Source organism: Bos indicus x Bos taurus, chromosome 15 (assembly GCF_003369695.1).
Source record: "Bos indicus x Bos taurus breed Angus x Brahman F1 hybrid chromosome 15, Bos_hybrid_MaternalHap_v2.0, whole genome shotgun sequence".
Lineage (NCBI taxonomy): Eukaryota > Metazoa > Chordata > Mammalia > Artiodactyla > Bovidae > Bos > Bos indicus x Bos taurus.
Window position 1 is genome coordinate 65,738,670 of NC_040090.1, and position 16,485 is coordinate 65,755,154.

General features: G+C 37.6%; 1 protein-coding gene across 1 annotated transcript in view; it reads right to left on the reverse strand.

Moving 5' to 3' along the window:
* DDX10 (DEAD-box helicase 10) overlaps positions 1–16,485 on the reverse strand; it is a 318,321-nt gene that overhangs the window by 110,013 nt on the left and 191,823 nt on the right. Inside the window, exon 16 of the mRNA XM_027563817.1 lies at positions 13,685–13,741. Within this exon, the coding sequence (XP_027419618.1) occupies positions 13,685–13,741 (57 nt within the window). The remainder of the gene's footprint in view (positions 1–13,684; positions 13,742–16,485) is intronic.

The following is a 16,485-nucleotide window of genomic DNA, read 5'->3' on the forward strand; positions in this document are numbered from 1 at the left end:
GCAACAAACTGGACAACCTAGAAGAAATGGATAAATTCCTGCTGCTGCTGCTGCTAAGTCACTTCAGTCGTGTCCGACTCTGTGAGACCCCATAGACAGCAGCCCACCAGGCTCCCCCGTCCCTGGGATTCTCCAGGCAAGAACACTGGAGTGGATTGCCATTTCCTCCTCCAATGCATGAAAGGGAAAAGTGAAAGGGAAGTCGCTCAGTCGTGTCCGACTCTTCGCGACCCCATGGTCTGCAGCCTACCAGGCTCCTCTGTCCATGGGATTTTCCAGGCAAGAGTACTGGAGTGGGGTGCCAATGCCTTCTCCAGGATAAATTCCTAGAAACATACAATTTCCCAAGACTGAATGAAAAATAAATAGAAAATCTGAACAGACCAATCACTAGTAATGAAATCGAGTCAGTAATCAAACAATTCCCAACAAACAAAAATGTAGCACAAGAAGGCTTCACAGGTGACTTTTATCAAACATTTAAAGAAGAGTTAACAACTATCCTCAAACTATTACAAAAAACTGAAGCAGGAATCCTTCCAAATCCAAGGAAGGATGCAAAGAGGTCAGCATCTCCCCACTACCAATATCAGATAAAGATATTTCAAAAAGAGAAAATTACAGGCCAACACCAATGATAAAGAGAGATGCAAAACCCAACAAAATATTGGTAAAGATAAATCAACAGTACATTAAAATGATCATACATCATAACCAAGTGAGACTTATCCTAAGGATGCAAGAATGGTTTAATATCTTCAAATCAATCAATACACCATACTATCAAATTAAAGGATAAATATCATATGATCATGTCAATAGGCACAGAAAAAGCATCTGAAAAAATTCAGCCTCCATTTACGACACAGACTCCACAGAAAGTGAACACAGAAGGAACATACCTCAATATAATAAAGGCTATATATGACAAACTCACAATTAACATAATAAGCAACAATGAAAGGCTGAAAGCTTTTTCTCTAAGATTAGGAATACGACAAGAATGCCTACTCTCACCACTTTTTTTCAACATAGTATTGGAAGTCCTAACCACAGAAACCAGACAGGAAAAAGAGATAAAATGCATCCAAATTGGAAATGAAGAAATGAAAGTCACTATTTGCCAATGACATAACACTACATATATAGAAAAGCCTAAAGATTCCAACAAAAAACTATCAGAATAAATGAATTCAGTAAAGTTGCAGGATACAGAAATCAATTGTATTTCCACACACTAATAATGTTCTAAAAGAAAAATCAAGAAACAAGCCCATTTACTATCAAATCACAAAGGATAAAATACCTAGGAATAAAATAACTAAGGAGATGAAAACCTGCATTCTGAAACCTATTGGACACAGATGAAAGAAACGGAAGACAACACAAATAAATGGAAAGGTACGCCTTGCACATAGACTGGAAGGATTAATACTGTTCATACATCCCAAAGCAATCTGCCCAGATTCAATGCAATTTCTATCAAAATATCAATGGCATCTTTCACAGAACTTTAATACATAATCCTAAAATCTATTGGAACTTCAAAAGACACCAAGCAGCCAAAGCATCTTAAGAAAGGTGAACAAAGCTGCAAGTATCGTGGGCCCTGATTTCAAAGTATATTATAAAGCTATAGTAATCAAAACTGCATCTTAATAGTACAAAAACAGACACATGGATCAATGAAATAGAAAAGAGAGTTCAGAATTAAGCCCACGCTTATATACCATCAATTAATTTGTGACAAAGGAACCAAGAATATACATTGAGGCAAAGAAGCCCCTTCAATAAAAGCTACTTGTGAAAGAAGAAAAATGGACTACTTACCAATACAACATATAAAAGTCAACTCAAAATGGATTAAAGATTTAAATGTAAACCCTAAAACCATAAAATACAAGGGGAAAAAAATACAGGCAATATATATGCTCTTTGACATGGGTCTTAGCAATATTTTTTTTTGGCTCTGTCTCCTGAAAGACCGATCTGTCTTTCAGGATCAATGAGATAGAAAGGAGAGTTCAGAATTGTCACTGTGCTTATTTAACTTATATGCAGAGTACATTACACAAAATGCCAGGCTGGATGAAGCACAAGCTGGAATCAAGATTGCCAGAAGAAATATCAACAACCTCAGATATGCAGATGACACCATCCTAATGGCAGAAAGCAAAGAGGAACTAAAAAGCCGCTTGATGAAGGTGAAAGAGGAGAATGAAAAAGCTGGCTTAAAATTCAACATTCAAAAACTAAGATCATGACATCCAGCCCCACTACTTCATGGCAAATAGATGGGGAAACAATGGAAACAGTGACAGACTTTATTTTCTTGGGCTCCAAAATCACTGTGGACAGTGACTGCAGCTACAAAATTAAAAGAGGCTTGCTTCTTGGAAGAAAAGCTATGACCAACCTAGACAGCATATTAAAAAGCAGAGACATTACTTTGCAGACAAAGGTCCATATAGTCAAAGCTATGGTTTTTCTAGTAGTTGTGCCCATATGTGAGAGCTGGACAATAAAAAAAGCTGAGCAACAAAGAATTGATGCTTTTGAATTGATGCTGTGGTGTTGGAGAAGACTCTTGAGAGTCCCTTGGACTGCAAGAAGATCAAACCAATCTTAAAGAAAATTAACGCTGAATATTCATTGAACATCAATTCAACATTCATTGATGCTGAAGTTCCAGTACTATGGCCACCTGATATGAAGGGCCAACTCACTGGCAAAGACCATGATGCTGGGAAAGACTGAAGGCAGGAGGAGAAGGTAACAACAGAGGACGAGATGGTTAGGTGGCATCACTGATTCAACAGACATGAGTCTGAGCAAACTCTGGGAAACAGTGACGGACAGGGAAGCCTGGCATGCATGGGTCAAAAAGAGTTGGACAGGGCTGAGGGACTGAACAACAACAACTCCTCAGGGAAGCTCAAGAATAGCAAAAATAAACAAATGGAAATCCATCAAATTAAACAGCTTTAGCACAGTGAAGGAAATCATCAATAAAACAAAAAGGAAGCCTACAGAGTGAATGGGAGAAGATATTTGCAAATGATATACCTGATAAGGGATTAATAACCAAAATATACAAAGAAGTTACACTCAAAATCAAAAACACTAAACGACCTAATTAAAAATTAGGCAGAGGACATGAATAGACATTTTCCCAAGAAAGACATTCAGATGACCAACAGACACAGGAAAAGATGCTCAAAGAAATGCAAATCAAAACCACAATGACACATTGCTGCATACCTGTTAGAATAGCTATTAGCAAAAAGACAACAAAAAAATTGGTGAGGATGTAGCAAAAGGAAACTCTCAGGCACTACTGGTAGGAATGTAAATTGGTACAGCTACTATGAGAAATAGTATTTAAGTTCTTCAGAAAATTAAAACTAGAATTACCATATGATCCAGCAATTCCATTTATAATTAGTTATTCAAAGAAAATGAAAACACTAATTAGAAAAGACATATGCACCCCTATTTTCATTGCAGCACTATTTACAGTAGCCAAGGTGGGAAACTGAAATGTCCACTGACGAATGAATAGATAAAGAGGATGTGGTATATATACACTGTGGACTACGATTCAGCCATAAAAAAGAGTGACACCTTGCCATTTGTGACAATATGGATGAAACTAGAGGGTATTACGCTAATTAAAATAAGTCAGACAAATACCATATGATTTCACTCATATACTGAATCTAAAAAACAAAACAAAATAAAATAGATACAGACTCACAGATACAGAGAACAACCCGGCAGTCATCAGAGCAGAGGGGAGTGCAGCAGAACAGGTAAAGGGGATTAAGACATACTAACTTAGAGTTATAAAATAAATAAGTCATGGGCATATAATATACAGCATAGGGAACATACTTGATAATATTCCAATAACTGTGTATGATGACAGATGGTTACCAGACTTATTGTGGTGATAAATTCATAAGGTACACAAATGTTGAATCACTATGCTGTACAACTAAAATTAATGTAATACTCTATTTGACCTATACTTCAATTAAATTTTTAAAAAGAATATAAATCATCATATTATCTATAACTTAAGATAAGGAGGATAAACCATGAGTGAGTATAAAGGGCATCAAAAGGATTACTTGATTCTGTTTGGTCCAATCTGAACGGAGAATCCTAATGTTTTGGAATAGATCTAAAGGACCACCCAACTAAGCAGAATCCAACAGACCATTTAAAAATACAATGTTCATCTATAACATATACAAAAGAGTATATATATATATATATATATATATATTCAATATATATTTAAATATTTATCCATTTATTTTATATATATGAGAGAGAATGTAAGCACACAAGTGCTTTTCTGACACCTTATTCAAATATGTTGAGTCTATTTTCCTCCAATTTTATGTGGTTAGAACACTTTTATTTTGCAAATTTTAGAAAATAAAACAAAATTATTTAAGGTTTTTTTTCAGTACTCTAACAACTCCTCTCATCCCTCTCCATGTATGCCATCCCTCTTTTCAAGAATGAAGGCTAATTCTCTCCCTTTGAATATCCACTGATTTTTTTTTTTTTTTTTTTGGCTGCAGCTGGGTCTTAGTTGTGTCATGTGGTATCTAGTTCCCTGAGCAGGGATCAAACCTGCGTCCCCTGAATTGGGAGTGCGGAGGTCTTAGCCACTGGACAACCAAGGAAGTCCCTCCTAAAACGGTCATTAAATTCTGTCTCAAAAATTGTCCCAGATTAATCTGGTATAAATATGACTTGTTTTCTCAAAAATTTCTTGTTCTCAGGGTTAATGGCTCGCATAGCACACGCTTAAGATCATCCTTAATCTTAACAACCCCCTGCATGGCCTTCAGTGGTCATGAGCCAGGAGGTGAAGACAGACCTACATCTTTATGCTCACTCTTTCACTGTCTAACCATGTTGCAATTTTAATAAGATTGCAATTATTCAAGCAATCTATGTCAAATGGCATCAAATATTCAACATGACATTGCCAACAAAGTAGTTTTAGCAGGATCCACTGATGTGGATGATCAAAAAGTTTTTGTGAGCAAGGTACTGAATGACAGAATGAAGTCTCATAACTCCAATGGAGGCTAGGTTCCAAAACCACAGGCAAGGTGACAATCATCATGATCAAACTACCAAAGAGTGTTCCTTTTATCACTCATAAACTACAACAGACATAGCTTTCTGTATTCAATTACACTAAAGCTTGAGATGTCAAAGTTAGTAAAAAGGGGAAAGAAAAGGAAAGTCAATCAATGTGTACACATTAGGACAGGCTTCCCTGGTGGCTCAGCGGTAAAGAAATCACCTGCTGAGGGAGAGACGTGGATTCAATCCCTGGGTCAGGAAAATCCCCTGAAGAAGGAAATAGCAACCCACTCCAGTATTCTCGCCTGGGAAATCTCATAGACAGAAGAACATGACAGGCTATAGTCCATGGGGTCAAAAAGGGTCAGACAAGACTGAGCAACTGAGCACATTATTAGCAAATAAGGTACGGATCAAGTATTCTAAAGGGATCCTGATTGCCTAAGAGTTTCATACATTCTGTTTTAATGTTAAACATCTATAACCTTAATGTAGGTTAATGAGTTTGTTTTAAATTGTGCTGAATAAACAAGATGGGCGAGGAGAGGAGCATCAACTTGGAGAGCCTGGGGAATACTGGGTACTTTCACAATTCAGCAGAAAGTGAAATGCATACGACGCAACTGTGGGCTTCCCTGGTGGCTCAGCAGTAAAGAACCTGCCTGCAATGCAGGAGACGCAGGTTCAATTTCTGGGTCAGGAAGATCCCCTGGAGAAGGAATGGCACCCCACTCCAGTATTCTTGCCTGGAGAATCCCATGGACAGAGGACCCTGGCTGGCTACAGTCCATAGGGTCGCAAAGAGTCAGACACGACTGACATAGCATTATGCTAACTTAAAGAATTAAACATACCTACATTTCATTGATGTGCTCACAAAGTATTTATAAGCATTTACTATGTGCCAGCTATGAAAAATCTCAGTTGCTGTTCACAAGGTGGTTTACAGCCTAGAAGTAACAGAGACTATCACTAAGTACGATGACAGAATAATGTCCAAAACTAGAGTGGAACAGAAAGAAAGAAATGCCTAATCTGCTGAAGGAGTCAGGAAAGTCTTCAAAAAGGAAATGTGCTAGGAGGAAGAAGCAATGAAGACAGGACATTCTAGGCAGAGGGGAGGTTTGCATAAAAGTAAACAATAAAAGGGAATGTGACAATTTTAACTGATCTCCATGGGCTGGAAGTAATGGTAAACTGTTTCATAATATTTAATTCATAAGAAAAAACTTGAGTACTAGGATTATAGTGAGGGTGTATAGAAATTAGCGGGAAATTAACCATACTGTATCCGCCAATGGTTATGCAACTACCTGTTCTGTTTCTTTAATGTAACTACTATAAAAAGGGAACTAACTGTGGATAAGAGAAGCAATTTCAGGAGAATAAAGTATTTACTTGCAACTTGTACTCTGGCTTTTGAGAGTACTAAAATGTGAATACTCTTGACTGCCTTGGAAATGAGGTGACAGTATGGCCTTATGCTAAGCATCAAGGCTCTTTTAGTCTAGTAAAGTAGATTTGAATCAGGGCTCTGTAATATCCTTAGCTATGTGATCTTCGGGAAGTTGCATAATCCTTCTTCAACTAGGAAATAAAGATAATACAAGCTCACACCATTGTTCATGAGGATTAAAGAAATAATGTATGTGAAGCCTTTAATTACAGTATTTATAACAGAATAGGCAGTCAATAAATGATGAAATGAAATTCTAATTTGCTCAGTTGTATCTGACTCTTTGCGACCTCATGGACTGTAGCCCACTAGGCTCTTCTATCCATGGGATTTCCCAGGCAAGAATACTGGAGTGGGTTGCCATTTTCTTCTCCAGGCGATCTCTCTGACCCAGGGATCACACCCAGGTCTCTTGCACTGCAGGCAGATTCTTTATCATTTGAGGCACCAGGGAAGCCCTAATAAATTATAGCTACTATTAGTTATTATTATGCTTTACACTGGCCTTGAAACTAATATCATCAGTTTATTTATTCCTATATTCTGGAAGAAAAAATGGATATTCTTTTTTAAATCTTTTGATAAGTTTAACATTGATGCTACTGAAACTTACAGTATTACTTGGGTTACAACCCTTAATAAGTGTTGAGCTTGTGACTGAGAGTAGTATTAATAACTTTATTTTATTATATTTTAAAATGTGACACCTTAATACATTCAGCACTCCTTGGTATTTCACATATTGTTATAGACAGAGTTTAAGGCAGAATGAAAAGCACACACATAATCACTCAGAGACCTGGGGTCTGGCCCCATTTTGCTGTTACTTAACTATAAAACCCTGGAAAAATCACCTATTCATTTAAGGCCTCTATTTTCTCACCTGCTAAAGACTGAGTTTCCTCTTTAAAAGTTTACACTCTTGGGAGAGGTGGGAATGGAGATTTACTGTTTAAGGGCCACAGAGTTTCAGTCCAGGATGATGAGAGGATTCTGGAAATGGACAGTTGGTAGTTGTTCACAGAAATGTGAATGTAATTAATGCCACCAAATGGCTATATAGCCATGAAAATGGCTAAAGCAGTAAATTTTAGGATATATTTTACCATAATAAAGAATTTTACAGCCAGTGCTCTGTATCCCTTAAATCACTCATTCACCCCCTCATTCACTGAAATATTTATTAAGTGCTTATTATAAACCAAGCACTGTGGTAAGCAATACAAACAAGACTTAGAGCAGAGTGGGAAAAACAGACACCTGTCCACTTAAGTGCTATAAACTATCAGACGCTTCATAAAAGGGACTAGAGTAGAAGTTACAAAAGGAGGAGTCCATTACATCTGAGAGGGTTGGAAAAATCTTTTTAAGAAAGACCAAGTAGCTGAGTGTTAAAAGAACAGCATGTGGATGATATGCATGACTAGAACTGTTCCTGCTCTCATAGTTAACTCCCATACTTAACTTTTGAATCTTTATGAGTAGAACAGGACGATTCTCTGACAGTAAACACTAGAAGTATCTCTTAATTAATCCAAGATGGTTAAAGGTTCAAATTTAGTAATCCCTTTCTTCATTACCACCAAAGAAAGAGGCTTGGGCCAGAGGGTGGAGGCAGGGGGGTGGTGTTTGGAATTCAAAAGCCACTACATTAATCTCCAAGCAAACCACATCAACATTAGAATGATAATAAAAGCTACATGGGTTTTCACTGCTAATTCAGGTAGACACTAAAGGGAAAAAAGTCCATCTATAAAGACTCAATGTTGTTTATACAAGAAGTAGAAGGACAGCATAATGGGTCTTATTATAGCACTAAAATATGGTATTATCTGAATAGCTTGCTTAGAGAAAGTGAATGACTCATTTAGGGCACCATTAAATAAGTGATTGTATCAGTGCAGCAAACAGTGCCCTGTGAGAGTTCAGACCCTTCAAATGGGGGAGTAATTTACTTTCAGGGAGCACCTTTGCTTTCACTGGGGATTGGGACTATAAACAAACTTACAGTTTCATTATTGTGTTTTCTAAAAGCTGTTTGGTTTAAAATAAACTAATCTTCTAGAGCCCTTGAAATTCCAAACACATTAAAAATGAAGAAAGAGACCAGTTAAATATTTCAGTTATAAATGTCAAAAAAGGAAAAAAAAAGGAAAGAGGTGTTAGAAGGTCTATATGAAACATGGAACGGGGAGGCATTTCCTCTTAAAATAAAAATATTCATTAGGTGGCAGTTAATAAAGCCCTGTCAAAAGGAAATAAATGCAAAGGCTTAAGACCCAGAAAAAGGTGGGAATAACCATTACTAACATTTATTAATGTCTACTTGTAGCTCTACGAGGAGAGAAAATCCTTTAGCAGATGAGGGTACAGTAAGACATACTTTTTGTTACACATTTTGCCTCAGATCAAGGGGTCAGCCAGCAACTGAGATCCAGACTGCTTTCCAGACTTAGTATCTGTTATTAGTAATCTGTTATTAGTAATTTTCTATGACTACTCAAGGTATCTGTTATTAGTAATTTTCTATGATTAGTTGTTAGCCTATGTACCACAGATCTGGTTTGTTTTTAAAGGAAAAAAAAAAAAAAATAGAAGTACAAGAGGTATAAAGTAGCATACAAAAACAGTATGGGGCAGTAAGAATAACTGGAAATGAGGACTCAGGGAGCCTGAGTACACACAGCAGTTCTGCCATCAAAGAAGCCAGGGATGATGTTAAGTCATTTACTTGTCTTTAGCTTTAATTTATTTGAGTACTTTTTTTTCTTTTAATATTTATTTATTTGGCTGTGCCAGGTTTTATTTGTGGCACGGGGGACCTTCAATCTTCACTGCGGCACATAGGATCTTTGGGTGCGGCAAGTGGGATATTCAGTTGCAGCATGTGGGATCTAGTCCCCTGACCAGGGGTCAGACCTGGGCCCCCTGCACTGGGAAGACAGAGTCTGAGCTACTGGGCCACCAGGAAAGTCCCTGGATTCTTAAAAAACAACATGTATGTATGGATTTATGTATTTAAGTAGAAGCACTATCTCAAACAAAAGTTTCCCTGGAAGCTTCCGTACACACAGAGAATATAACAGGGCCTCTCTGAATGAAGACAAAATGGAAGCCTGGAGTTCTGCCCAAATAACCCTCCTGTGTCCTGGGGGATACCTCAGCAGAACCCCTAGGCTATTTCACTGTACTATTTAAAATCGCTGGAATAGATGAGTGGATGTTTCACATTCATACATTTCATGGACAGGAAAAGTTCAAAAAGATTTTGAAAGAACATAATATCAAAATAAATAAATTTAGGTTTGCTTCATGAAACTACTGCTGGCTGGAGAAAAAGATATTATAAACCAGTTTTAGGAAACACCTCCAGAATATCTCTCAAGGATATTCAAGTTCTAAAATTATACAACTTCTTCTACTCCTATTGTGAAAGAATTAACCAAAACCACTTTAGGTATCCAAGAAAGTATTTTACTATTGTATAAGTACATTAATAAAATGCCTTAAAGCAATTAAATAAAACAAGGAGAAAATAAAGTTAAAATTTATGGTGGCTATACAATTCAACCTCAAAATGTACAACATCATTTTAAACATTGTTTTCATATAATTTCCCCCATACCTAAAAATAAGAACTATAAGCACCATCAATAATATAGTCCAAGCAATGCTTAACTTTCGGGAAACTAAACTGTTTCCTACTCTTTGCTCCTTCATACTCAGTATTCAGTTTCATCAAGCCACCCAGAGGTTGGTACAAACACTTGAGACCATCAAAGTAACACGAGGACATCTAGCTGGATAATGAGGTAAAGCTGTATTTCTAGATTATGTAACCACCCTGAATCCAAAAAGCAACGTGGTCTATTCATTATTGCTCCAACTACTTTTTCTGGTGCCAGTTTAAAATTTCTAACTTATAAGAACATACAATATTCCGTTAGCTAAAGTAAAAGTCAAATATTCTTTAATAGTTCAAATATTTCTCTGCTAAAGAAAGTTTAAATATCCAAAACCTCTATCTCTCAAATCACTAGACATTGGGTACCCCAAAAACTTTCTTAGAAGTTTCAACTTCATATTTCTAACTCCTGGCACTGCATATAACGTATTTTAGGCAGATCTTAGACATATCTGTTAGCAAAAAGTTGAATCAGCTTTCTGGGAAGTCCATTCCAACTTTATTTTACTACATTCTAACTTCAGAGCAATTTTTCTTCAGAATACTTACTTTGTTGGGAAAAAGATACCACCAAGCATCATTTATAAAATTATAAACTCACAATATCATCAAACCTTCTCTTTTCTGGGTAATAAAGATAATTCTATCAACTTTTATTCTAATACATTTTTCCAATTGCTAAAGTAACTACACTGTCTTCTGTATTCCTCTCCTGTAACATGAGGTTCGCTAAATGAAGCACAAAACAAGGTAGGAAACAGCTCTGGAAGTCTTCCTTTCTCACACTTCTGTTTCTATGCATTGACTTCTTAAAATAGCTATAAATGGGTAAGACCACACCTCTGGTGGTATAGTAAGTCACCACTTTCTTTTACCACTAAGGTATCCTTTAGATATAGATTCAGTGACTGAAGGATGCTCTGCACTGAAGCTGACCAGAAGGCCTCAGAAGGCAACAGCCCCAAGTCACACAACGTTTAACCATATTAAAAAGAAGATAAAATTTACTCTGAAACTTCAGCCACATCCATCACTTAAAGCATGTTTGCACGCATGCGCATGCGCGCGCACACACACACACACACACACACACACACACACACACGACTGGAAAACCCATAATCCAGCTCATACATTTATTCTTAGATATCTATCATAGAACCTTGGGCAATCACTTCTTTACAGAGTCCCTCCAACATCTTCTAGGTCTGTTTCCAAAGGGGCACCTGGAAAGCTCCAGAGCCTCCAACTTCTGTAACTTTCATTTGAAAAGAAGCTGGGTACATACAGGGTATGCTAAGTCACTTCAGTCGTGTCCGACTCTGTGTAGTCCCATAGACAGCAGTCCACCAGGCTCCCCCGTCCCTGGGATTCTCCAGGCAAGAACACTGGAGTGGGTTGCCATTTCCTTCTCCAATGCATGAAAGTGAAAAGTGAAAGTGAAGTTGCTCAGTCGTGTCCGACTCTTAGCGACCCCATGGATCGCAGCCTAACAGGCTCCTCTGTCCATGGGATTTTCAGGCAAGAGTACTGGAGTGGGGTGCCACTGCCTTCTCCACATACAGGGTAACCCGAGCTAACTCCTTGGCCTCCGTGAGTCAGCCTGAATCTGTCACTGCTGTCGTCCCTGGTGTCCTGAGGAATGTGAGTCCTGGCTACAACCTGTCCTCTCATCTCTCTGCTAACATCACTCTTCTAAAGGGGCTGCTGTCTCTGAGCACTCACACCAGGCTATGAAATGCAGGCAGCTTGACTACTCAGAACAATACTAAAACACAGTCTCTATTGAAAGCTCCTGGCTGTGCAACAAAGACAAGTCAGTTGTTCTATTCTTTGTTTTCAATACAGCCCTTAGGGCTTGTACATAAATGAAACAACCTTTTGACAAGAAGTCCTCCTCCTTTCTCACACATCGGGAAACAAACACATGACAAACATGGGAAGGGGTGCGGAGCAGAGGGGTGGGCTTGGCTTGAGGAGTTCACTTTAGAGGTCGATCCCAGTGGCAAAATCTAACTCTGAAGGCCTTTACTGCTTTTCATTTCCCAGCTGGCAATGTATCAAAACAAAATATATACAGCAACTTGTAGGGAAAGAGAAGCAGCACAAGAGGCAGGCTCAAGGGTGAGAGCAATTTCTTTCTTACAGTTTAAACCACTATGAAAGATGAAGCATACAGTATCAACAAGTACAGAAAATAAACCATATTTAGTAATATATATAAATATGCACCAATACACACAAAGCAAATACAGTGACAGGCCTTTCTTTTGGCTCCAGATCATACCTTTCATTTTATAATTTCATTCACAGAAAGAAATAGGAGCTTTTTAGTAACATAAAACGGTTTATCTTTATGCTGAACATGCAATATTCATAAAAATCAAATGCTTTCATTGGATTTAAGATTTTCTTCTTAAATTTAAATTTTTCCCACTATAGTTCCTGAGATCTCATTTCTATGCCATGACTGTTCACATCTGCATTTCAAATGCAAATGCAGACTCCACCACCTGATTTAGCAAGTCAGGGTGCATGCACACTGTAGTTCTCGTTTTCGGGCACCTTTGAAGACAGAGTGATATTTAATACTGAATGTAAGCAGTCTTTTCATCTTATACTGAAGAGTAATTGCTTCCCACTTCAGAACTATAGCATGAGTTATCATCTCCGACTTGTTCTCTAAGTGCATGGAAAAAATGACAAAGAACATGATGGGTTTACTCAGGGGAGTTGGATCTTTGCTAACTGCTAAGAAGAAATCACGGCCAGTCAGGCAAAGCACAGCGAGATACAGCATGAGAAATGACATGCATTTCTGTGCCCTGGTTTGTGGGAATCATTTCTATTACATGTCCTCAGAAGGCAGAGGCTGAATTTTCCATGGTGTCAAACATACCAGATAAAAATTACAGCTGCACATAGATGATAGTGTTTATAATTGTACACATATTTGAAAGAAACTGTACATACACAGCTGCTAAAATTTTTGTTTACAGAATTTAGTGAAGGTGGGAGACACAGAGTGATTTCCCTTAGGTTCTAGGAGCTGAAAAAACCGATGCTTTCAGGGTTGTCTGTTATCAAGTTGGGTTCGCATAGGCTGCCTCCTTACTCTGAAGATGAGATACAATAAAATCCTATCAGGTCTGACCCACAGTCAACCATTTCCTATACTTAGTATGCACAAAACAGAATAAGATGGTGAAAGTAGGAAGATGAAGCCCTATAAACAAACTATCTCATTTCTTCACTCTATACCACAGAAGAAACAAACAAATAAGAAAAAGCAAATGACATACATACACAGAGTTAAATCCAATTCAAATGTCATGATGTATAAATAAATATACAATGCATATGGAAAAGAAGAGTATTTAAATTCCATTCAATGCTACAAACATTTTTCTCATTAAAATATAAGCCCTTACCTTTGCTTGTCTCTTACTGGCTTCTCTTCTGGCTTCCCTTTCTTTCAGTCTTTTTTCCTACAAGAAGAGAGGGAAAATTAGCCACCTGTAAACTTATCTAGTAAGTGTAAATCTCACTACACATTCATAACAATTCTTCTTAAGCCAACCGGATACGGCACATTACCTTTCCATAGATATTAAGTGTCTACTGTAAGATTGGTGTCAGTTTTCATAATCATTAAAGATGTGCCAAATATGTAATCAAATCACAGTTCACTTATTAGCTGTACAGTTTTAGGCAACTTACTCTCATTTTCTCACCCAAACAAGGAGATAACAGAAGCACACATTTCATAAAATTGGTATAAGAATTACATAAAATAACATAAATGCCTAGCACAATGTCTGACATATGACAGGTTCACAATGTTGGCTATTGAAATAAAAAGGAAGACATGTAGTAAAGACTATTTCCCTTCTCCTCTAAGAGTAGAATTTATAAAAGATGTAAAACCCTCATCCTTGGGGTTCTTAGAAAAGTGGCAGTATTTTTCTCAAAAGAAGAACAGAAGATTATTCTTTTAAGCACTTTTTCTCATTGCTTTATAATTTCCCCATTAGTTTTCCAATGCTCATAAAACAGGCAGAAAATGCAGTACCAACATTTTCAAAATAAGAATAACAGATATGTATAATAATAAAATTCAAAACAACAAAATGAAGCTAAAGTTGAAAAAAAATTTGTTTTAAATAGAATGCCTCTTTTCTTCTTCAAAAAATAGTGGTAAAACAATATAAATGCTAGTCTCAATCCAAAATCATAGCTAACAATATATAAATGTATTTCAAATACAATCAACTACCAGATCAATATAAACAGTGAGCAAACAGCAAATAATTTTTTCATGAAGTAATATGAAACTGCAATCATGATTCCCTCTTACATTAAACATTCACTAATGTGAGAATTAACAAGTTTTTTCAGTCCGGACAATCTATCATTGTCAGTATTCTTTACACATGGCTTTCTGCAGATTCAAGAACCAAGTATAATACACACTTGAGAGACAGACTTGAGGTTGCTCTACTGCTCTACTGCTCTACTGCTCTACAGCATTGAGAAGGGCAGGAAATTGCTACAATCCACACTATACACCCCACCTAGGTTTACAGACTCCTTTTTATTAAAAAGTTTCAAAGCAGGTTAGATCTAATTAATGCAAAGAGGAGGAAAGCCCACAGAACTTGCAGATTGAGTTTTCATAGCTTCAGACCACACAGCAGGAAAGATAAATTCTAAGTGAAACTAACAAAAATTCAAATTCAAATGGCAATTGTTCATGTGTCATACACACTAAATAAATCTTGATGCTAAGTTATTCTTTTCTGAGATTATTATTCTTTTTTACACTAGTTTTGGAGAAAATGGCTATTACTTTGACTTCCAAATAAAACATACAACTAAAAGGGCAGGGAAAACTTAAACAATGTGCAGTTATACACGGAAATACTCTAAAGATTATCTGCAAGTTCCAGGATCAAGGTCAGAAGAAAAGAGGAAGAAATCAACAAATCTGTTCATTGTTAAAGAGCTTAGTAAAGTGAGAGAAGCAGTAGTGTTCAGTTGCTTCTGTCGTGTCTCAGTCTTTACGACCCCATGGACCATAGCCCACCAGGCTCCTCTGTCAATGGGATCTTCCGGACAAGAATACTGGAGCGGGTTGCCATGCTCTCCTCCAGAGGATCTTCCCGACTCAGGGATCGAACCCACATCTCCTGCATTGCACAGGATACCACTCTAATGGCAGAAAAGTGAGGAGGAACTAAAGAGTCTCTTTATGAAAGTGAAAAGGCTGGTTTAAAATTCAACACTGAAAAAAACGATCATGACATCCGGCCCCATAACTTCAAGGCAAATAGAAAAGGGAAAAATGGAAGCAGTGACAGATTTCATTTTCCTGGGCTCCAAAAGCACTGTGGATGGTGACTGCAGCCATGAAATTCAAAGACACTTGCTCCTTGGAAGAAAAGTTATGACAAATCTAGACAACATATTAAAAAGCAGAGATGTCACTTTGCCGACAAAAGTCTGTATAGTCAAAGCTACAGGTTTCCCAGTAGTCATGTATGGATGTTAAGAGTTGGACCATAAAGAAGACTGAGCACAGAAGAACTGATGTTTTCGAACTAAGTGCTAGAAAAGACTCGAGAGTCCCTGTGACAGCAAGAACAAAGCAGTCAATCCTAAAGAAAATCAACCCTGAATATTCACTGGAAGCACTGTTGTTGAAGCTGCAATATTTTGGCCACCTGATGTAAAGGGCCACTCACTGGAAAAAAACTCTGATGCTGGGAAAGACTGAGGGCAAGAGAAGGGGGAAACAGAGGATGAGATGGCTGGACTGCATCAATGACTCAATGGACATGATTTAAGCAAACCCGGAGATAGTGAAGAACAGAGAAGCCTGGGATGCTGCAGTTCATGGGGTCAGAAAGAGTCAGACATAGTGACTGAACAAAACAACAAAAACGATATGAATAGTTTTTAGCTTAACAACATGCTTTAGCCAAATGTTACGTTTCCTTTTATTATTAACAGTGGTCTGCTACTGTATGAGCTTCCCTGGAGGTTCAGATGGTAAAGAATCTGCCTGCAATGCCAGAGACCTGGGTTCAATCCCTGGTTGAGAAGATCCCCTGGAGAAGGGAATAGCAACCCACTCCAGTATTCTTGCCTGGAGAATCCCATGGACAGAGGAGCCTGACAAGCTACAGTACATAGGATCACAAAGTGTCAGACACGACTGAGTGACTCACAC